The following is a 20,120-nucleotide window of genomic DNA, read 5'->3' as shown; positions in this document are numbered from 1 at the left end:
GTTATTGATATGCTGTACGACGCCGAACAGTCGTTTCCGTACGAATGTAACGCATAACAGCACTATTGCAGTCTGAAAGGTGAGTTACCGATGCAAGTGCGGAATGTTGTTCCGAATGATTGTGCTGCCGGAGAGTTGTGGCTGTTGCGCAGAGGCGCAGTTCCTGGGAGAATTAACGCAGGGGTGTTAATAAGTCCGGCTAATAAGCTGCTAATAAGCCCTGCTAATAAGTGTAATAAGCTGTCATTCAATATAAATGCCCCGTTTTGTGGCAGCCTATAAATCTGCTAACTTGATTCAGGCAAGGAAAACTTTTTTTTGACAGTCTCACCATCTTTGCAACCCATTAAAACTGGGTGCCCCATGTGGTACCACACTTATCTTCTTGAACGAACGCAGCAGATCTACACATATCTGTACGTGTATGTGAGGTATGCCGTTTCTCTAATTGCTTCCTTATTGTCGTTATGATAGTGCGTTGAATAACTGAAAGCAGCCGTTTATAATATACAAGCTGCTTAGTTGAGCGGACATTTGGGAATGGCATTACATTTATGTATGAAATATAGGATAAGCGTAACATGTTTTTCTCGGAAATCAGACTCGAGAATAATTTATTTTGTTTACACTCCTAGAAAAAAGACGAAGAACGCAGCCACCCGTCTTTTTATTTTTTAGTTCAAACAAATTTGTGGGTTTTATGTGGCAAAACCACGATATGAGTATGAGGCACCCGGTTTAGATTTCCCCACCTGGGGCTTTTTAACGTGCACCTAAATAGAAGTACACGAGTGTTTTCCATTTGTTCCCATCGAATTCCGCGACGGATTGAATCCGCGAGCTCCAGTTTAGCAGCGCAACGCCGTATCCACTATACCGGGTGTTCGAAATTAAGGTTTAGGGAATTTTTAAAAATCTCCTGTGGCAGTTAGCACAATTCTCATTGATGAGCTGGGTTATTCGAAGAGGCGGACATTAGTAGCACGAGAAATCGAAACACCTATTCAACTTATTAACAAAATTGATTAATGAGCTTCTTAGTTAATTACTTTAGGACACATATTGCAATTTCGAATTGTAGCTGGTGAGGTTGCAAAACGCATCCACTTGAAATGAATTTCCAGAATGACACCGACCGCGATAAAGGACCCCGTACCAATTACTCCGCATTCTGTTACGCGAGTAAGGCGGAAACTTGAATAGAATGTTGCGCTGCAGTTTTTTTTTTTTTTTTCAATAACAATGCTTCCCGTAAATCTGAGTACCAGCCGCGGGGGCTCAGTTAGCTAAGGCGTTGCGCTGCTGAGGAGGAGGTCGCGGAATCGAATCCCGGCCGCGGCGGCCGCATTTCGATGGAGGCGAAATGCAAGAAGCCCGTGTGCTTGCGTTGTAGTGGACGTTAATGAACCCCAGGTGGTCAAAATTAATCCGGAGCCCTGCACTGCGGCGTGCCTTATAATCAGAACTGGTTTTGGCACGTAAAAAACCCCAAAAGAAGAACGAAATCTGAGTACAAGGTGCCGGATGGGGCAGATATGCTTTACTTGTTTGAAGCGGCAAGCAGGAAGGTTACATATGTTTCTCCGTTTGCGTTCCGCAAGACCTACTGATGGAAAACTATATGCGGAACAATACACACGAGAGATACATGCTGCTTGAAGAACGAGAAAAATATTTGTTCTCCAAAGGGAACCGTACAATAACATAGTAGAATGAAAGCCGACACTGCGGCCGCAATGCACGCGCATCACCGAGCGGCATTAAAAAATAAAATGAAGAGAAAGAAAGGCATTTATTCTTAAGACATAAATACATGTCATATTCGATTATGAACACCATTTGAGAGGTCTTAACGCAAATACCAGCGCGCGAAGTAGTGCGAATGACCCTGCCGAGCAGTATCGCCAGCAGTTTCCAACGGCGCGACCTTGATGTGGCCCAATCCAGTTCGATCGCAGCGCCGCCACAGTATTTTTCCACGTCGGGCGCCTCATTGCAAAGCATGCGCCGCCCCAGCCGCTCGTCCCACTCGACCATATTCTAGTACACTCTAGTATAAACACTATGGCTCGTACCCGGGTCGTCCCCTCCAATGGCACAAAAACTATCATCATCAGCAATGGCTCATACCTCCCTAAGCAAGCAAAAAATGCAAGGCTCATCCCTCTAGTAATACAGAGGCTACAAGCCCTCAGTGTGATGAGTAGAGTGCATGCATTCATTATGATGATGATGAACCTTTATCATGGCTCGTACCCACTGAGGGGGATAGGCCAACAATTGGGCGGCAGTAGGTAGCTGAAGAAAATTCTTTTTCGAAATGAGAAACGCAAAGTAAAAGAGAGAAAAAAAACAAAAAAGAAGATTTTGGAATAACTAGACTAGTGTGTCAGCGAGCAGTTAGACTAACTGAAGGGTGAATTTTAAATGAGGTTACAATCAAGGGGGGTGGGGTGTGAGAATAAATACCATGTTGCTAAAGATTCAGAGAAACCAATGTCAGTTAAATGAATACTGATCTGATAGGTAGAATAAAGTTACAATAATTAGCAGGGTAATCGTCTTGTTTCAGTTAAAAATTCAAGCACTGCGCAACTTTAATTGTCTCTGTGACAACAGCCGAGGGTCGAGGCCCCAAATGATAATAATACTGGTGTACTTAATCTTCATTCCATTTTTGCAGATTGGAGCTTCGAGTAATATCTTTCTCTGGTTTGAATAATGTCGGCATGATAAAAAGTAGTGGTCTATGTTTCAATTTCCTTATAATTGTAGCACAGAGGGGACATCGTCAGACCAGCTCTATGTAAATAGAAATTCAATTCCGGGATGCGACAGCGTAATCTGGAGACACCACTGATTATTCCAGAAAAAAGCGAGATGCTGAAAGTCTACAGATGTAATCAGCGATAATTTGCCTCATTCATTTCGTAGGCAAAATGTTCTAAATCTCGATGCAATGACGAAAGCTGTATCCGGTAAAATATGAATCAAAGGTCCATTTAAACATGTTCTGGCTAATAAATCTGCCATTTCGTTTAAGTATAAACCGTAGTGTCCAGAAACCCAGAGCAAATTAATTATTTTGTAGCGCTGCAGGGGACTAAATTTTGTAACACATTTAAGATAGTTGTATTCGTTGCCGAGGAAAGTGACGCGCATACCGACCGAGAGTCAGTTAGTACGACAGCTGACAATTGATTCGCGGGAAGTTTGTGCAGTGCTAAAACAATCGGCAAAAATTCTGCCATGAAAATAGGCATGTAATCCGGAAGGCGAATGGAAAAGGACCAACTAAGAGAAGGAGAGAAAATGCCTGCGTCAGCCTTCTCGTCTGACATTGAAGCGTCAGTGGCTATTATATTGCTAGTCTCCTGGTGAGAGAAGTAATCTTGTAATTGGTCAGTTAAATATTTGAATGGCATTAGTTTAGCATTCAAGGGGAAAATATCGTCAAATTCAATTTGGAGGTTTTTCTTGGATTGACTTTTTGGGTGAATACGTTGAATTTGCACATTCAGTGGTGTTAGCTGTGCCTGTACGAATACGATCTTAGGGGTGTGTAGTCGCGACGAATGATTATTAAAAATGTAATTCGTTCATTAATGAAAACATACACTGATCTTCTTTGAGGAGAATCGTAAAATTTTAGGTACGTTTGGACAGTAAGGATTCTGAATCTACTTTTTAAACATGGTAATCGCTCTTCCATATATAGAACGGTGTTTGCAACAAACTTAGAGAGTCCAAGGCATAAACGCAGAGCGTCCCTCTCTAATAGTACTAAAGGTTGAATTTTATAAGCTTGACTGACAGAAAACAAGACGCATCCAAATTCCTTGATGGGTCGGACATACATTTTATATATCATAATTAATGTGTGTCTTCGCAACCCGTATCGTCGGTTACTGATTTTACGCAGCCATCCAACAGCACGAGTTAGCTTAAACGCGACGTTTTCAATGTGGCTTTTCCAGTTTAGTGTTCCATCATATGTAATTCCCAGGTATTTAAGAGAATCCACCTGAGAAATAAACTCGTAAGAATCCCGCATACAACGTTACTCATCATCAGGAATGGCTCATACATACGTAAAAAAAAGCAAACATGCAATGGCTGAATGTGAACGAAGAAACAAAAGAACGAAGAAACAAAAGAACGAAGGAAAGAAAGAACGAAAGAAGGAACAAAAAAAAAAGACGGAAAGAAAGAGAGAACGAAAGAACCTTTAGGTAGTGCATTAGGTGCTCGCAAGTGTCGTTAAGGAGGTCGACCTACAGCGCTCTACATTTACGTTACACACTGCGGCTCGTTATGTCTTGCAAGAAGGCTGACCTCCCCCCACCATTCGTATAACTTAATCCATTACCACGTGTGCAGCAGGCTTTCGCATTCACGTGTCACAGGAGTGTAACATGCTGCCGACGTTTTTTCTTCTTTTTAATTGCAGATCTAAAGGCCTATCGACGTTCTAGCGATCATATACGCACACGCTTTACCGGAAAGCTCGACGTTCTACTGCCGTAGACGGGCGGACGGCTGCCACCGCTGTATCTCGATGGTAGACGTGTGATCAACCTCCTACACTCTCGAAATATTTACGCCCTTAAGGGTGTTTTTTATCCCATGGGTAACGCCCCTACCTTTAGCGCTCTAAAGCTTTTATTGCACACGACAGAGAGCCTTAGCTACAAGTGCGAGGAGAACAGACGCAGTTGAAATATCTGTAATTGGAGGTACACAGAAATATGTGAGAAGAGAATTGGACAGCGATAGCCTTGAATGATTATTTAATCACACTTTTCGTGTCGTGTGTCGCAGCTGTCATCATTTTTACGAGTCACGAAAAGTCGACAAAATAGAAAATTTCACTGCTCCCCACCAACGGTTCGATCTTACCCCCTAAATGTGAAGTTGTTAGCCATGGAACAACCAAACACCCTTTTTACACCCATAATGGTGTAAAATGTTTTGTGTCTACCGGCAGCAGGTTGCCCTTAAGTTCACTTTCATTCCTGTTTTCCTAGTTACTTCTGCATGTCACTGAAAAGAGCATTTCATTTCCCCTATGAACGGCGTTTACAAGACGCTAATATTTGACACAATCTCTACATAGGTCAACTCTTGAGTATGAAAAACACAAGGAAATTTTATTTCAGAGTTCCGGCCGGGGACCGATCTTTCTCAAGTCTACCGATAAAGGCGGTCGCCGGCCGAAATGTCGAAACAAATTTCTTTCCGTTTTTCAAAGTCATCATCACCCCAATCAGCCTACGTCCACTGCAGGGCTGCAAAGTTCTCTCGGCGATCTTCAATTAACCCTGTCTTGCGCCAGCTGACTACATACTATGCCTCCGAATTTCCCATTTGAATCACGCCACCCATAGTTCTCTGCCGTTCTCCACTGCGCTTCGATATCCCTCCTCTTGGCACCCATTGTGTAGAACACTGCATGGTCATCTGCCCTACGCATTGCATATGGCATACTGGACTCCAAGTCTTCCTCTTTTCCACACTGCTGTTTTCCTCTCTAATTAACGGCTACCACGATCATTTGTTGCTCGTTAATGCGCAGCCCTTCTCAAGCACTTTATTAAACTCCAAGTTCCTGTCCCGTATGTCCAATTTGCCTTTCACTCCTTCACAAGCTGTAATCACCATCCAACTATATACGCGTCACGATTTCTTCCAGAAACCCACAGTCAAGTTTACACGCAGAGATCACCCTTATAAAATCAAACGCGTAAGGTACAAAACATCTTACCTTGCCGTATATGTCAATTATTCCTCGCACTATCATTGAATGGAATAATCTGCCGCCACACATCGCCACTTAGCCTGACGTCACAAGATTTCGAGAACGTTTGGCAATTAATTTTTTTAAGTTTCACTTGACATCATGTCAACGAATGCATCGTGCCAAACCGCCGCCTCTGCAGAGCAACGCCATGACCACTAAGCTGCTGAAGGCATTCAAATGCAGCGCAAGACGTTAGATCGGATTAGAGACAGGTGGGCGACACGTTGCACGAACCTCAAGTTTACATTTGTCCAACGCATGTAGGAAGGAAAATACTTTTTTTTCCCTTCATTTCCTTTCCTCCATGGCCTGACAGAATACAGATAGCCGGGAAAAAAAAAAAGGAGAAAAAAGTTGAGGATTGGTTGGTTAGGTATGGTAATCGGTGCGTTTCTTAAAGGGGCATTGAATAGAAAAATAGATCGAGCAGCGTGCGAGTAAATTACCCTTGTGCAATACCAAAGAAAGCCACTGTTACCGTGGGAAGACGCCTGATAAGCCAGAAAATGCGGGAAAAGGAAAGACGGGTGGCGAATTTTTTACCGCCTTGGCAGTTCCCGCACCAGCGCGCCATCACGTCATGAAATTGGACGGCGTCTGCTCGAACCTCGCTAACTTTTTTTTTTTTTTGTAAGAATTGACTAAACTGTCTTCTAAAGAAGCCAAACACTGAACTACTGCAACGCCGCAACGGCCTAAATACGAGAGTAAATACTTTGAAATCGCCGACGTCACAGACGTAGCGGCACTGGAGCTTCGGCGCGAAATTCGAAAAATGGAAGTTTGGCCGTCAATTTCACCTCTCGGAATCAACCTGTAACCGCTAAATTCACGAAAATAGAGTCTCGAAAGAATAATGTGTTAATCTAAGCTGATTTAATGTTCTTATTTAGCGCCCCAATAGACACCTTCTCCTTTACCACCCTACGCCTTCCTCAACGCAGGGACACGCACATGCGCAAACGCAACCTTCTGCCATGAATAAGCTCCTATCCAAGGCCACGATCACAACTGCGGAGTTCCACCTCACGACCACTGCGGCGACGAGTCGTTTGATATCGAGAGAACAGCATGTGGCCAATCCCCCCTTACTACACAAGGATTCTTTGCTTCGTCACAAACGCTCGAGTCCAATCCATTCCAGACTGCTGCAAAAAATTATCCTGTTCAGTAGACATTCCGTACAACCCAGGGATACGATTGCATTGTGCATCGTTAGTTAGCATTACAATCGTGAGATCTGCCTTTCTTTCTCCGAGTTCGCTTAAGTTCCCCCCCTTCCCCCCAGCCAAGTTACTTAGCAGTCGCGTTTTATTTATGGAATTAAATCTGCAAGTAGAGATTTTTCTTGTGTCTCCCTGCTTATTGCAGAAGTTTGAAGAATGAGCCAAACAGAATGGTTTACGAATAAACGGTTAAAAGACAAACCCCGCTTTACGCTACGGCAAAAATAAAAACACAACGGTGGATCAAGCCACAACGCTACGATCTAGCATAGTTGAAGTAGAGTTCACAGTTGCGTCATTTTTCACAACACCGTCTTGGGATGTGCACGTTGACCAACTCATAACTAAACTATCTCAACTACTGCTTGGCTCAGTATATTGCAATTGGCATGTCCTTCCATGCCATCTTAATATACAATTCAGTATTTTCTTCATAGCTTAATTACCGCCATTTTGTCTGGGCCTCAACTACACACGATAAGATGTACTTTCTACAAAAATGATTTCCAATAGCTGTAGCAAACAGACCCTATCATCATCACTCCGAATATTGATTTCTATAATGCCAAGTGTCATGCCAGTAAACAAAAGTTTCGTAATTGCTGGCAGTTAAACAGAAAATAAGGACCGACTAATTTTTTAACAAAATTTAGCAGGTTTGAAGCGACGCACTGCAGCGTACATGAGAAATATTCGGCCCTAGATGGTAGAACCATGTCAAACAACTTACAAGTTACGAATCAGGCGTTAAAAAGCAAGCTACCAAGATTACTAAATATACTAAATGATAGAAGCATTATTAGGCTGCGCCATGCATATTTACGTGCTACTCTAAAAGACTAACCATATTTGCACAACCACATGTGTTTCCTATTACGCTGTGTATATCTGGTGCGTGCGACCGTGTTGAAGCTGCGAATGCAGCATCCTGCCGCCTTGTCAAGCTGCTGGACTCCAGCATCACGTACACTCTACAATGATGCGAATAAACTATTTATTATTACTGCCTATGGTAAATGTATACCTTTGATGGTGAAAGTGGACATCCAAAAATAGAGTCTATGCTCCAACTACACGAACCTTTCATCTCTTGCAGCATATCTTGTCATCTGTCTTGCGTGCATTTCATGTTACACACTGCGCTCAAGTTTTCTGTCAAGAACATTGCTTCACGCCAATACATGCCTGTGTTCGTGGCCTGAAAGTGTGAGGCACGGAGTGTTAAAGGGACACAGACCCCTCCAAGCTCGAAGGTGAGCGAGCAATTTTCTCTCACCTTCGCTACCCTCCCCACGAGCGGTTTCTCCTCCTCGTGGCATACGGTACTTCTCCAGAAGACACGTAGCCACAACGTCAATACCAAGTCACGTTGGCGCTCTTTTTGTTAGCAAGGCTAACAGGAGGCTAGTTGGTATGGCGCTTGCTTCATCTTGTTCGTGTTCCTTGCTGCTAACCAGTCCTTCGTCTAACCTCAAGCAGCACGTTTAGCCATGAAAAAGCTCTTTTTGTGTTTGAAAGCACCATCCACTTTCCCTTAACAGGACTCCGCACTACTCGGCTTCACGCTGTTGTCGCCACACGCACAGTGCAAAACATGCAACACCAGGTGAAATCAGTTGATAGCACACAACATGCAAGCAAGAGCGGGCGTGCGACTGCATGGCAAAGGTGTGCTATCAAATAGGTTGCAAGCGATCTTTTGTATATGGACCAATTGACAGCTTCTGCCTTGGTGATGTCACGGGCATACGACCCTGTTGGTGTCGCGACATAGACTGCAAAATCCGAGGAAATGCAAAAGCACGCAACGATTTTTTTTTTTAATTAGAGGTTGTTCAAGGGCCCTTTAAAGAAAAAAAAAAGGCAAGCAAGATAGATGACGATTGTCTTTCGGGGACAAGAAACAGGTTTGTAGAGTTATACTGCCCCAAATGCTTCCCCAAATTCATAGACGGAAGCTCCTATGGTTATAAGCAAGCCATGAGGCAGAGGGATTGACACGCCCAATTTGGGCACCAATTATTTCATTGTTGAAACTTTCATTCCAATGCATGTGTTGCATCTTAGCAGCAAGACATGTTAAGAATATTAAACTTTTCAACAAGTTTTGCTGTCTGCACACATGTGGACAGCAGGCCCCATTTCTCAAGGATACTTCAGGTGCGTAAACAATAATTTGACTCGCTTGAAATATTTTCCAAGTGTGAACCATTACCGTTAAAAACAAAAAAACAAAAAAGTGGATTCACTATGCGACATGGACATCTACATATAGCGACTATCTGGTACGGTAGCTCGGTGGCTATGGCTCTAGGCTGCTGACTACGAGATCCCAGGTTCGATTCCCAATTGCCATAGTCGCATTTTAATTAGGGCAGAATAACGTTCGTAACTTATATTTAGTGTGAAAGAAGGTAAGGCGTGCAGATTTCGGCGTTTGTGTTCTCTTCTTTTGTGTCCATGTCTGCACGCCTTACGTTCTTTTACAATGAATGCATACCGACTAGCTCAACTTTCTGTAGTTCAGATTTAGTTACGAGAATACTTGGGAACAGCTTGGAAAGATTGGACAACAAGAGCCTAATCTTGTCCAGTCTTTTCACGCTGTTTTAAAGTATTCTCTTAACATACCAACGAGCTCAATTTTCAACCCTTCTGTTGACTTAGTTAATTGCACTGTGCGGTCATTTTGTGCTGAACCAAAACGCCACACCTTTTAGACAAAGTTTATTCATTTCATAAACATCCCAGGTGATCAAAGTACGACACTTTAGGCAAGTAAATCGAATGACTACTTTTGCAACAGTAAATAAAAACACCTACCCAAATGACTTGCTTGTGTGCCATCAGACTGGCATACTTATATTACCCACGCATGGCCCTTCTTGTAGTAATGGCATGCAAGTGCAGCAAGGCTGATGCCATAGCTGACTCAGCAGATACCAAAAATATGCACACCACATAGCAAGCATGTGGCACATTACTGATCATAACACTGTGCTAAGCACATGTTTTTGACATGTCTCTAAAATGGAGGCTGATGCCACATAGATGACAGGTGCCAACAAAACCCCCAAGGTCTAAAATCTAATTAGCCCAAAGTGAGATGAACAACTTCACTGGACACTGCTTTCAGCCAATGTAAAAATTATGCAGAAACCATAGATGCTTAGCGTCATCTTTCATGCATTAAAAAAAAAATTGGATAAATAGTGCACAGTTCACGTAAAATGGTCCTTGGTGTCTATAAAAACGGTCACAGCGTAAAAGTTTACAGTCCAGCTTCCACACGTGGCACGTTGTCAATCACAGCAAAAGTTGAATGGAAAACATGCCTTTCCACTACCAGTACAAAAAAAGAAAACTGTTGCGATGTCCAGTCAGTCACACCTGCTTGGAATGTGAAGTGTCACCTGGTGATACCGTCTCGTCCTCACACCAAGTCACCCTCCACTCTGTGGCCCCAAAAAGAGCTCGGTCAGTCTGCCACTCTGAGCCTTCAAGAGCTTTCCAGAGCAGTGGGAAGCACTTGTTCACCATGGCCCTCGAAGACCGGAACAACCTGTGGTCGTCACTGGAAAGGTCCTCAGCGGTGTTCTCCACATCCGCAATGTCTACTGCCCACGGATGGTCCACACCGACCCTCAATTTCAGCAGAATGGCCTCGAGCAGAAAAGCATGAAACATGGCCTCCATCTGGTCTTTTACTGTGCTCTCACTTGAAAGCACTATGTTGATGTTGTAGTGCCGCGACGAGTCTCGGACGACTGCAAGCAGGTACGCAGGTTCTGCTTTCTGATCACCGACAGCGTCTTGAATTCTGCACTGAAGCTCTTTTGAAGTGGGTGCGATCGAGGACAAAGGCACACCGAGGTTGATGCTGACAAATGGTTTGCCACACTGAATCCACACCGACTCATGGGCGTTAACCCAGGCGACGGGCGCAATGTCTCCAGCCATTTCCAAGAAATGCCTGACCACAATGGCATAACGAGATCGGTTGAAGGTCTCCATCACGACGCAGGACACAGCACGGTAGTTTGCAAAGATGTGCAGGAGTGTGAATGAAATAAAAATGCTGTAGAGTAACCTAGAAGACAAAGCGAAGCAAGAGAAGGCACAAAGCAAAATTAAAGGCAGGTTTCATTACAGTTGCTTCAACTGCATGGTTTCCAATCTGCATATATGTACAACAGACTTACGTTGTTCGGACACCAGTTAATTTAGACTGCTTTTAATCCACCTGTCTACAAATGCGAGATAAAGTACTAGCACATATTAAATGCTTCCTTTTAACTGTAATGTTGGCTAACTTGAACCAATTTTTATCTGTCTTGCTGTGCTGGAGGTCACTGTATTTGCACCCCCTCATATACACAAACACACAAAGGTAAAATACCAAACACAATGCACATGTGCTAATGCAGCCTGCCTGTAACGTTTAAATTGCGCATTCAGTTTTTAAGGATTCAAAGTAGAAAACTAACATAGAAATTACATTAGAGCTCCTAAATTAAGTGGAAATCTAAATGTGGCAGCTCCTAAATTAAGTGGACAAGAATGTAGCATGCCTCCGCTTCTGGCAATCAGACAAGATGAAACCAGTGGAGTTTACCTTCACAGACTGAAAATTTAATGCTCATTGATGTCATTCTCAGGTAGCACTTTATCGCTGTCTGTGGACCACAACATGCCATCCACACAGTCCATTGCAAATCTCATATTCCACGCATTTCGAGCAACTGTGTACCAATTGCAACCATGGCGACCCATACCTCGTTCATCCTGCGACACAGGAAATTCTCCGGAACACCAAAGTCTAACCGACACCGAGGTCATACGGCCACTTCGAGGCTCTGACGCAGGCTACCGTTGCCAGCTGCTCAGAACTCTGTACATATTGGATGTGTATAAACACCAACTGGTTCACATCGAGTTAACTGTATCTGCCCTCACTAACGGAAAGAAATTGTGCAAGGTCGGAGAAACCGAAACCAGTGCCGAGCTCGCCTGGACTACATTGCATACGAATACACTCATGTGCAGAAGCTCCACCCCCTTAGTTTTTGTTTCATAGCCAAGAAAAATTGCCCGCAAACACAATGTGTGTTGCACAATGACGGCTGGTTTCCTAAAGTCAGCTTCGCCACAATACATCCGTTATGCGATAAACCACACGAATGCCGCGAAGGCAGTTTTGGTTTCGTATTTGATTGTACCGCAAATTTAGGCCCAATTTTCATGAAAAAAAAGAAAAAAAGATTAGAACCCCGTAAATACCGTATCCAGACACTGAGCTACAGTTACTGCTTGAAAATCTTCCGAGGGTAGGTCGAATATAGCAGCTTCGACTGGAAATGACGTGTGTTCAACACAATTACTGTCCCTTAAGCTCCGTCACGACAGACGCTGCCGCTAAAGGGATCACTATTAGGATCACCATAGGGGTCAGGCGCATGCGTGCCGACTGGTCAAGTTCAAGTTATCCCACAAAGGGCAACCTTAAGATCGAAATAATGAAACTTAAAACGGCATAGGTGCCGGCCAGGACCTTCGGCCAGGATCGAATCTATCGAAAAATCAAATTACCTACAGTAGAATTATTATTAGAAGAGAAAATTAAGGTCAGAGCTGTATTTGTTAATTTTATGCTGATAACCCCACGCTGGTATGTCAATGTGACGCCATGGATTTCAGGTATTTGTGTGCTTGGGATATGGCGGTGCCTAAAGCTTGCCAAGCTCGGTCCTCAGCTCTTTTGGAATGCAATGTAAGCTATCTTTAACGATAAGAAGGGCCCAATCAGATGCCACCAAAATCCATGGGATCACAGTTAGCTGGTGTGGGAACTTCAAGGTGGCATCGCCACTCATCTTTCGTTATTGCATCTTTCTGGCTTACCAGGCCTCTTCTCATGGCAATTGCTTTTTCTTTTTTTGATATTGCAGGAAGGCTATTTACTTAACACAGCTCAAAGTATTTCTCTTGAGTCCCTTTAAAGCACATCAGAGCACTGCTTGGAGGATAGCTCAGACAACATGCGAGGCTGGTATTGAACTTTGCTTTGTGATGACTTGCACGGCATACCCAAAGGCTTCTAGTCGCATACACTGGATTCCCGTCAGCTTTCAATGGATTCACGTTTAGTTTTGTTGGATAGTGGATCAGCCGTCCAAAACCACTCGGAGTAAAAGGCAACTTGCACTCATACGAACCATGGGTTCCCAGCAACGATTCTGAGCAGAAGCAGGCTGAAGAGGAAAGCTGCAAGGTTGACCAGGGTCTCCTGGCTGCCGTCCTTGGCACTCACGTCGGCCATGTTGTTGCTGCGAGCCTGGTGCTGAGTGAGCGCAGCTCGAGTTGCTCCTCCAGCCACACCCACGATGGACTGGATGCGAAGAACAGAACAAAACGGTATAGACGGTACCCTACGTTGCATTGTTCACAAATCCTCAGATCTGCGTAAGCTGCATGTCTGTGAAAGTGAACAGCATCTCTGCAGTCATGCCTTGACCCATCTTTAATACGCACCCAGTTCTCTTAGTTGCCTTTTTTTTTTAAAGCCCCCCCAAAATTATGGCTTGATTGCCTTCATGCTCAGCCATAACTTGCAAAATGCATGAGAGATGAACGTTGAGTGGCGGGGCAACCGAGATGTTCATAGAGGTGGGAAAAGGTTATCTTCGGTTAATGCACACACTTTAATTCAATACTAAAGTTGTCTCAAAATTCCAGATGTGGTGTCAACATTATTGCAATGTCATGACACAAAGCAAAATTTGGCGATTTCGTGTGGTAATAATGCTAGGTATGATGACACTTATTATAAATTTATAAGAAAGCTGTGCATATTTCTTTTGGCTGCGTGTGTAGCAGCCATGGTAATTACAGAAACGGAGCGACACAGTGTGCTGCAGCATCGCAACACATTCACCTCCTGGATACCGAAACTGGTTCATAGAAACAATTATATCATGTTTAATTATTCCCCGTATATACTATAAGGTTTAGAGAATTATGATGTTCATTCAACATGAAAAAATGACAAGTCAAAAATTTCAAGTCAGCATCGCTTAAATTCATACTTCACTCTAATGTAAACGCTTCTTGATGTCAGTATGACTCAAGTCTCTTTATCAGCCATGAAGCATGACAAGCAGCTGTGCTGGCCATATGATACACCCATGTTTTGCAAAGGGCAGTGTAGCAAGTATTAAGATTTTCATGGCTATGAACTCTGGGACCACAGTAGTGCAGGACACTGTAGCTTAGGACATACCTTTGCAATGCTGGATACACAAAGTACTGCAGTCACATATCCCTTAAAATATTGGCACATGAGCTCCAGGAATATGGCGATGTCGTTCAGTATGTCGGCAAAAAGCCTGCAAACAAGACAATCACAAACGATTCATTATCAGTTCCTAGGCAACACGCAGGAGCCAAACAAAACGGATAGCCATGGTAACATTTATCATGCTATAAGACAACGAAAATTCCCTTACATTTACCAATCTCTAATGACAAGCTTTAATACTGTCCCCCTCACAAAAAGTGTCAAGATAAAGACAGCAAATGCAAAAAACTTATCAGAAATTAAAATAAATAACCTGCAAGGGCTGCTACAAGGCACTCACCTCCACTTTTTGGAGTCATAGTCAAGGTTCGAGCTGTGAAGAAAATGTGAATAGAAGAATGAAAATGAACATACAAAAGATACACTTGCTAAGAAATCAATGTAGAATCGGCTACAAAAGCTTGTGGGACACAGGACGTGCAAAAAAAGCTGAATTGCCATTAAACCTGGTCACATAGGCTCGAATGCAAAGCTTCAATCTGCAGCCATTTTGGCGACTGAGCCAGTGACCTATAAAATTAGAAGCACCATGCCTTTTAACATACTAGAAATTCACATTTGTTAAATGACCAATGTCCCGTATGTTTTGTGGCCAACTGTACATGATATCAAAACGTACCCTTGAAACCAGGCAAAGAGGATCCGCCCTGTCATGCCAGTGCCATCTAAAAGACGAGCGAGAGAATAGCACAGCCATAAATTTCTCCAAGCTACCGAAACAGCAGCCGGAAAAACTATTGGTCCAGTAAAATAGACACACATCGACAATATTTTAACAAGGGCTAATTAAAATTAAACTAAATTGTTTCCAGCACAACAACAGCAGGGCACAAATCGAAACACCCCTCAACTCATAGAGTTTCTAAATAAAAAACCTAGAGGGAAAAGTGGCGCTAGTGTCTACGGGGGTTCTCCTGAACGTCGCCTCAACCAACATGGGAATGATGGGAAGTACAGGCTTCGGATTGACTTCTGTCTTGAAACTGGTGGCGTTTGCATGTGGCGCAGTAAACGAAGCTGTATTAAAACATTTTCGTGCAAAAATTAATTTTATTTATGTTGTGTTTTATATAATGCATAATACATTGAATAAAGTTTGTATGACTTTGAGATTGAAGCATGGTTTACCACCAGGGTATGCATTGTTCTGCCTGATTTAGCGCCATTGAATAATTATTTATTTACTTTCACAACAGCAATAACAACCGTGCATGTGCTTATATAAAAAATACTCATCAGATATTTGTGGGAATAAAAATTTTGTATTATGAGAAAAGTGTTGCGCCTTTGAGAGAAATGTTACAAGTGTCGTCTGCTACGACGCCTGCTCGCTGCGAACGCGGGGAAAGTGAACTTTTCTCGCAGACGCACTTGCGAACTCTCTCGCTCTTTCGAAAGGCTGCATCGGCTATCACGATTGATGAACGTCTTCGAGTACTTTTAAACACATCTGCTGCAGTGCTATCTTGGACGCTTGTGGCCTCTTACGAGCATGCTTCACTATATTTTATGTTGACGTACCGCTTCTTCTGAAGTGCGCGCCAGCAACTGTTATGTCGTGGCTTTGCGCTTACCCGTTTTGCGACAGCAGACTACAGCCAGGAAGCAGCAACCTTTCCTACCACAAGTAAGTTTGTGTTCTACGGATTGTAGCAACTGCGCTTGGAGCAAAACTAGCGAAACCAAAACTGACAAAAAAATACCTGTAGACTAGTTCTCCAGTCAACAGAATACCAATCCGTAGCCTGTACTTCCCATCATTCCCATGATAGTTGAACGATCGCAGCGCCACATTGCCCTCTAGTTATAGTAATATGAAACTCTATGCCTCAACTCAAAGAGCCATAGAAACATCTCGGAAGAGCGTACCACTCATTAACGAATAAAAAAAGATTGATCACTATCTTGTGGTTGTGCCATATTTTTTAAATGATAAAAGAGTAGCAGAGCTCCAGGATTTAAACAGCAGTGTCTTGTGACCTAGTTTAAGTTAAAGGGTGCAGGCAGCGTGACGATCCCCTAAGTTAGGCGCACTGCAGGGGCGGTATTCTGTAAGAGTCTACCTAGTGGACTGTCCATTTCGGCTGTCATTGATTGGCTGCTGCTTGACATGCAGGAAGGACACTGGCTGGCACCTTCCTGCACATCAAGCAGCAGCCAATCAGCGACAACCGAAATGGACAGTCCACTGTCGAAATGGACAGGTAGACTCTTACAGAATACCGCCCCAGGTCTTACTGCTGTTTTTGATTCATTAGCTGCATTTAGCATCCAAAGTGACATCGGGGCTACAAGAGATCGTAGCGAAGGGCTACAAATTAATTTTGACCACCCGAGTGTTACACGCATCCCAAGCATGGGCGTCCCAACCCCCCCTCCCCCCCTCTCAATGTTTCCTCCTATCACCCCATGGAGTGCCAAGGGCTGTCATGCGCCTCCAAAGAAAATGGGGAATCGTGCCCTTCCCCATAACCAGCATACCCTGGTGCCACCGCCGATCTCAATACCATGAGCAATTTGGCATTCCGCCAACATGCGAATGCAACCAAGATGGCCGAGAGTGAAACCTGCAACCTTGTACTTCGCAGTAGAACACCACAGCCACTGAAGCACTACGAGTCTAGTAGTGTTTCTTACATGTTTGTGGCAAACGTACTACAACACATCATTAGCTTTATTCCTTGCTGTTATAAAAGGCAAACATGCAAACTTGATAAAAACAACACAAACAACAACGAGGACGAAGAAAGGTAGGTTCACACACGAGCGCAGACTCAAGATTAAAAGCTGCGCATTTGTGGCAAAGCCAGCCTGGTAAAGCCTCTTTGTCAAGTTGTCCAGTGTTCATATAAATGGTTGTTCACGAATAACCTCCTAGTTGAGTGTCAGTGCTTGTGTGTAAATGTACCTTCCTTCAACCTCATTTCTGTTAGCGTTGTTTTTGTTTTGTCAAGCATGAACGTCCACCAACTTGCCCAAGTTCCCCTGCTACCACAAACATGCAAAAAAGAGAGGCAAACCAGAATTTCATCATTCTGTGGCCAAGGTGTTTCATAAGCTAACTGCCACTTATTACCCAAAAGAAATTGCAGAACTGACAGGCTCTGTCACAGTGATGGCAAGGTGGAATTAGTTGTGAAATAGATCTCACAACCACAGACATTACTGCAGCTCGCAGCCACTGAAGTGCATATCACACTTCGCACCATTCCAATACAACTTCACAAAGAAACACCTTGCATTGTAAAAATAGTCACTCTACTGTCTCATCATGGCCCGCTAAATACTAAATGAACCGCCTTCGAATCAAGTTCCGTAAATGATGCTCAGACTACTACAGTAATAGGTGCAGCACTGCAAAGGAAACCCATTTATCTGCAAGTCCATATTGGCCTACACCAAGCTGGCATGACCAGCTAGAGACGACGCAATGGTTACAACTGCAGTGCGATCCCATCGTGGTACTAGAGTCATCACACTGCCCACAAGAGAAGCCAGATTAAAGAGCTGTTATGACTTCAACCAGGCTTATCGTAAATCTCACTAAAGAATCATCTTTGTATATCTGCAGTATAAAATTGAGACAGGTTAACGCATGCCAATTTTGCAACTTTGTACACAACAGCCAAATACGGCGGCAGACAATGAACTGGTGAATTTTGTACCGATTGACAGTGCTTATGCATACCTTCTTCCTAGGACTGAAAAAACGCTGTGCTTTTCACTATGTCAATGCGCGCTCACCTCTGAGAATCCAAGTGGTTGTTGCAGCTAACACCGATGCACCTTGGTCCCCGACTCCAACGCCCGCGAGCACGGACTGGGTAGCAAGCGTTCCCGTAATACTGCTGGCGAATGCCTACACAAATAAGCCAATGCAAACTGACAAAAACTGTGCGACAGATGTGCAAGCAGGGAATGATCGTGTGAAATTAAATGGTTGGCACGCAGAAGCGGCGGCGTCTCAAAATTTGAATGACAAACTTACTTGGATGCTGTCCCATATCTGGTATCGTGCGTAATCACTGCTCACGCTGTCCGGATAGCCAACAGGGAGAAATATTTCCTGCAGCCATGGCAAAAATTGTTACAACTGGCTGTTGTTATTGCCTATCTTGCATGTGGCTCTGGTTACTCATGCTACACTGTGCTCCAAGCTATTTTTTTTTTTTTTTTTTTTTTGACGCTAAGGGCCTGTTTTCATTTCAGCACTACTCTACAAGCTTATATATACACCGATAAAACTGGCAAAACCGCCGCCACTGAAAGACGATTTGCGTTCTCATTCATTTGGAGCGCAATGCGAGTGCGCGGCGATAAAGGTGAGAGATAAACTGAACCACGATCGACTGTCATGATCACGCGGCGATATGTTTGGAACGATGGGCGCGCGCGCAGGAGAAGGTAATCACTCACGCTGAAAAACGTTCTCAGCGACGACCACTTGCGAGGCCATCGCTTCACGACGTACAGCTTATCGCTGTTCTCGAACTTGACGTAAGATTGCTGAATCTCGGACCCGCAGGTTTCCCGTGCTAGCAGTTTCCCAGTCATCGCGGTGCAAGTACAACCAGTGACGATGCACTATTTATCTGGTGGGAAAACAAGAGACGTGCCACGTTCGAAGTACAGCGGCTGTCGCAGTTTAGTGTAAACAAACCAAAGCCTGCAAAGCGACGGCTGCTAGTGGTCAGGTCTAGAATGATTGACAGCTGCGATCAAAGCCTTCGCCGTTTTGTGCATTACGCTGGTTAAACCCGTTAACAGGAAGGGTTGGCGAAACAGAAAAGTTGAACGCGTCAGCGTTCGGAGCTCAGTTGCTGCATGGTTCAAGCCATTGTTCAAGTCATAGAATAAAGAACCGACTTCAAGTAGTTCCAAGCGAGGGCGACAGAAAGACATACGAGCAGTGCATGGCCTCCGAAACCGACGCGGTGAAGTTTCGGCAAAAAGCTCGGAGGCCATAAGCACACATCAACTACAAGTGGCATAAATTCTTAATAACATAAATTAAATAACATAAATTCTGATTAACAACTGAAAAATTACCTTATGTTAAAATCCTTTATTTGTGTATGCTGAAACCTAATATACTCGGCCGGCATTATTCAACGCGGCACAGTGGTGCCCACGCGGTTACTATAGTGCCTAGAATATAAGTATATTCTAGGCACTATACGGTTACACAGTTGGTCTACAGTGGCTAGAGTTGGTCTTTATTCTATGGTTACACTAGGCCACGGTGGTGGTGCCCTTCGGCACATTGGACAGGTCGTTTTTCCAGCGCTTCTCCTGGCTCCTGTGAAGCTTCAAATGTCGTTTAACAACGTTACCATAGAGTTCGTTATATTAACTCTTTAAATTTAACTAAGCTTTATGATGACAATAAGCATACTCAGAGTTAACAAATCCGGAATAATACTACTAAAGTCGTTCGATCGTCTCCATTATCGATACCATAATACAGTCACAGAACACCCATGCAGTTGCATTTTCGTTTTAGACGCCAATCACAGCACTTTGAAAGCGCTCTCAAAATACCAATGTGCGGGAGGGAGCCAATCGCAGCCGAGAATTTTGATCCGGATCGGGCTCGATCACGATCGAAAATGGCCGTGTGACACCGCTATTATAGTTTACTCACGTGCAGAACGAGCCCGGCAGGGTCTTGAACGGGCTGAAAATGATGGGACACAAAAACCACGTATGTTATGAAATCCCACGCATTGCAGGAATC

General features: G+C 43.8%; 1 protein-coding gene across 2 annotated transcripts; it reads right to left on the bottom strand.

Annotated features, from left to right (window-relative positions):
* Positions 1-9,740: 9,740 nt before the first annotated feature.
* LOC119445863 (RUS family member 1) lies at positions 9,741-19,236 on the bottom strand. Of its 2 annotated transcripts, XM_037710168.2 has the most exons (8): positions 18,800-19,236; positions 18,372-18,449; positions 18,128-18,242; positions 15,003-15,048; positions 14,664-14,696; positions 14,306-14,411; positions 13,242-13,414; positions 9,741-11,116 (listed from the first exon to the last, which is right to left on the bottom strand). In XM_037710168.2, exons 1-8 carry the CDS (start codon positions 18,935-18,937, stop codon positions 10,411-10,413), a joined length of 1,395 nt encoding a protein of 464 aa, XP_037566096.1. In that variant the 5' UTR covers positions 18,938-19,236; the 3' UTR covers positions 9,741-10,410. The 2 variants fall into 2 exon arrangements, with proteins under 2 accessions (XP_037566096.1, XP_037566097.1); XM_037710169.2 differs by lacking the exon at positions 15,003-15,048 and having other exon boundaries at positions 18,800-18,936.
* Positions 19,237-20,120: the final 884 nt, after the last annotated feature.

This window comes from Dermacentor silvarum, chromosome 3 (genome assembly GCF_013339745.2).
Source record: "Dermacentor silvarum isolate Dsil-2018 chromosome 3, BIME_Dsil_1.4, whole genome shotgun sequence".
In the NCBI taxonomy this organism is placed as follows: domain Eukaryota; kingdom Metazoa; phylum Arthropoda; class Arachnida; order Ixodida; family Ixodidae; genus Dermacentor; species Dermacentor silvarum.
Note: the sequence above shows the minus strand (reverse complement) of the source record. Positions and strands in the feature narration are given on the sequence as shown.

Bases quoted from the DNA above. Each gene is read 5' to 3' on its own strand.
- LOC119445863 (XM_037710168.2), bottom strand. From the start codon at position 18,937: ATGACTGGGAAACTGCTAGCACGGGAAACCTGCGGGTCCGAGATTCAG. The intron at 18,243-18,371 runs GTAAGTTTGTCA...TTATTTGTGTAG, and splicing joins AGATATGGGACAGCATCCAA to GCATTCGCCAGCAGTATTAC. The intron at 15,049-18,127 runs GTGAGCGCGCAT...CTCGTCTTTTAG, and splicing joins AACCACTTGGATTCTCAGAG to ATGGCACTGGCATGACAGGG.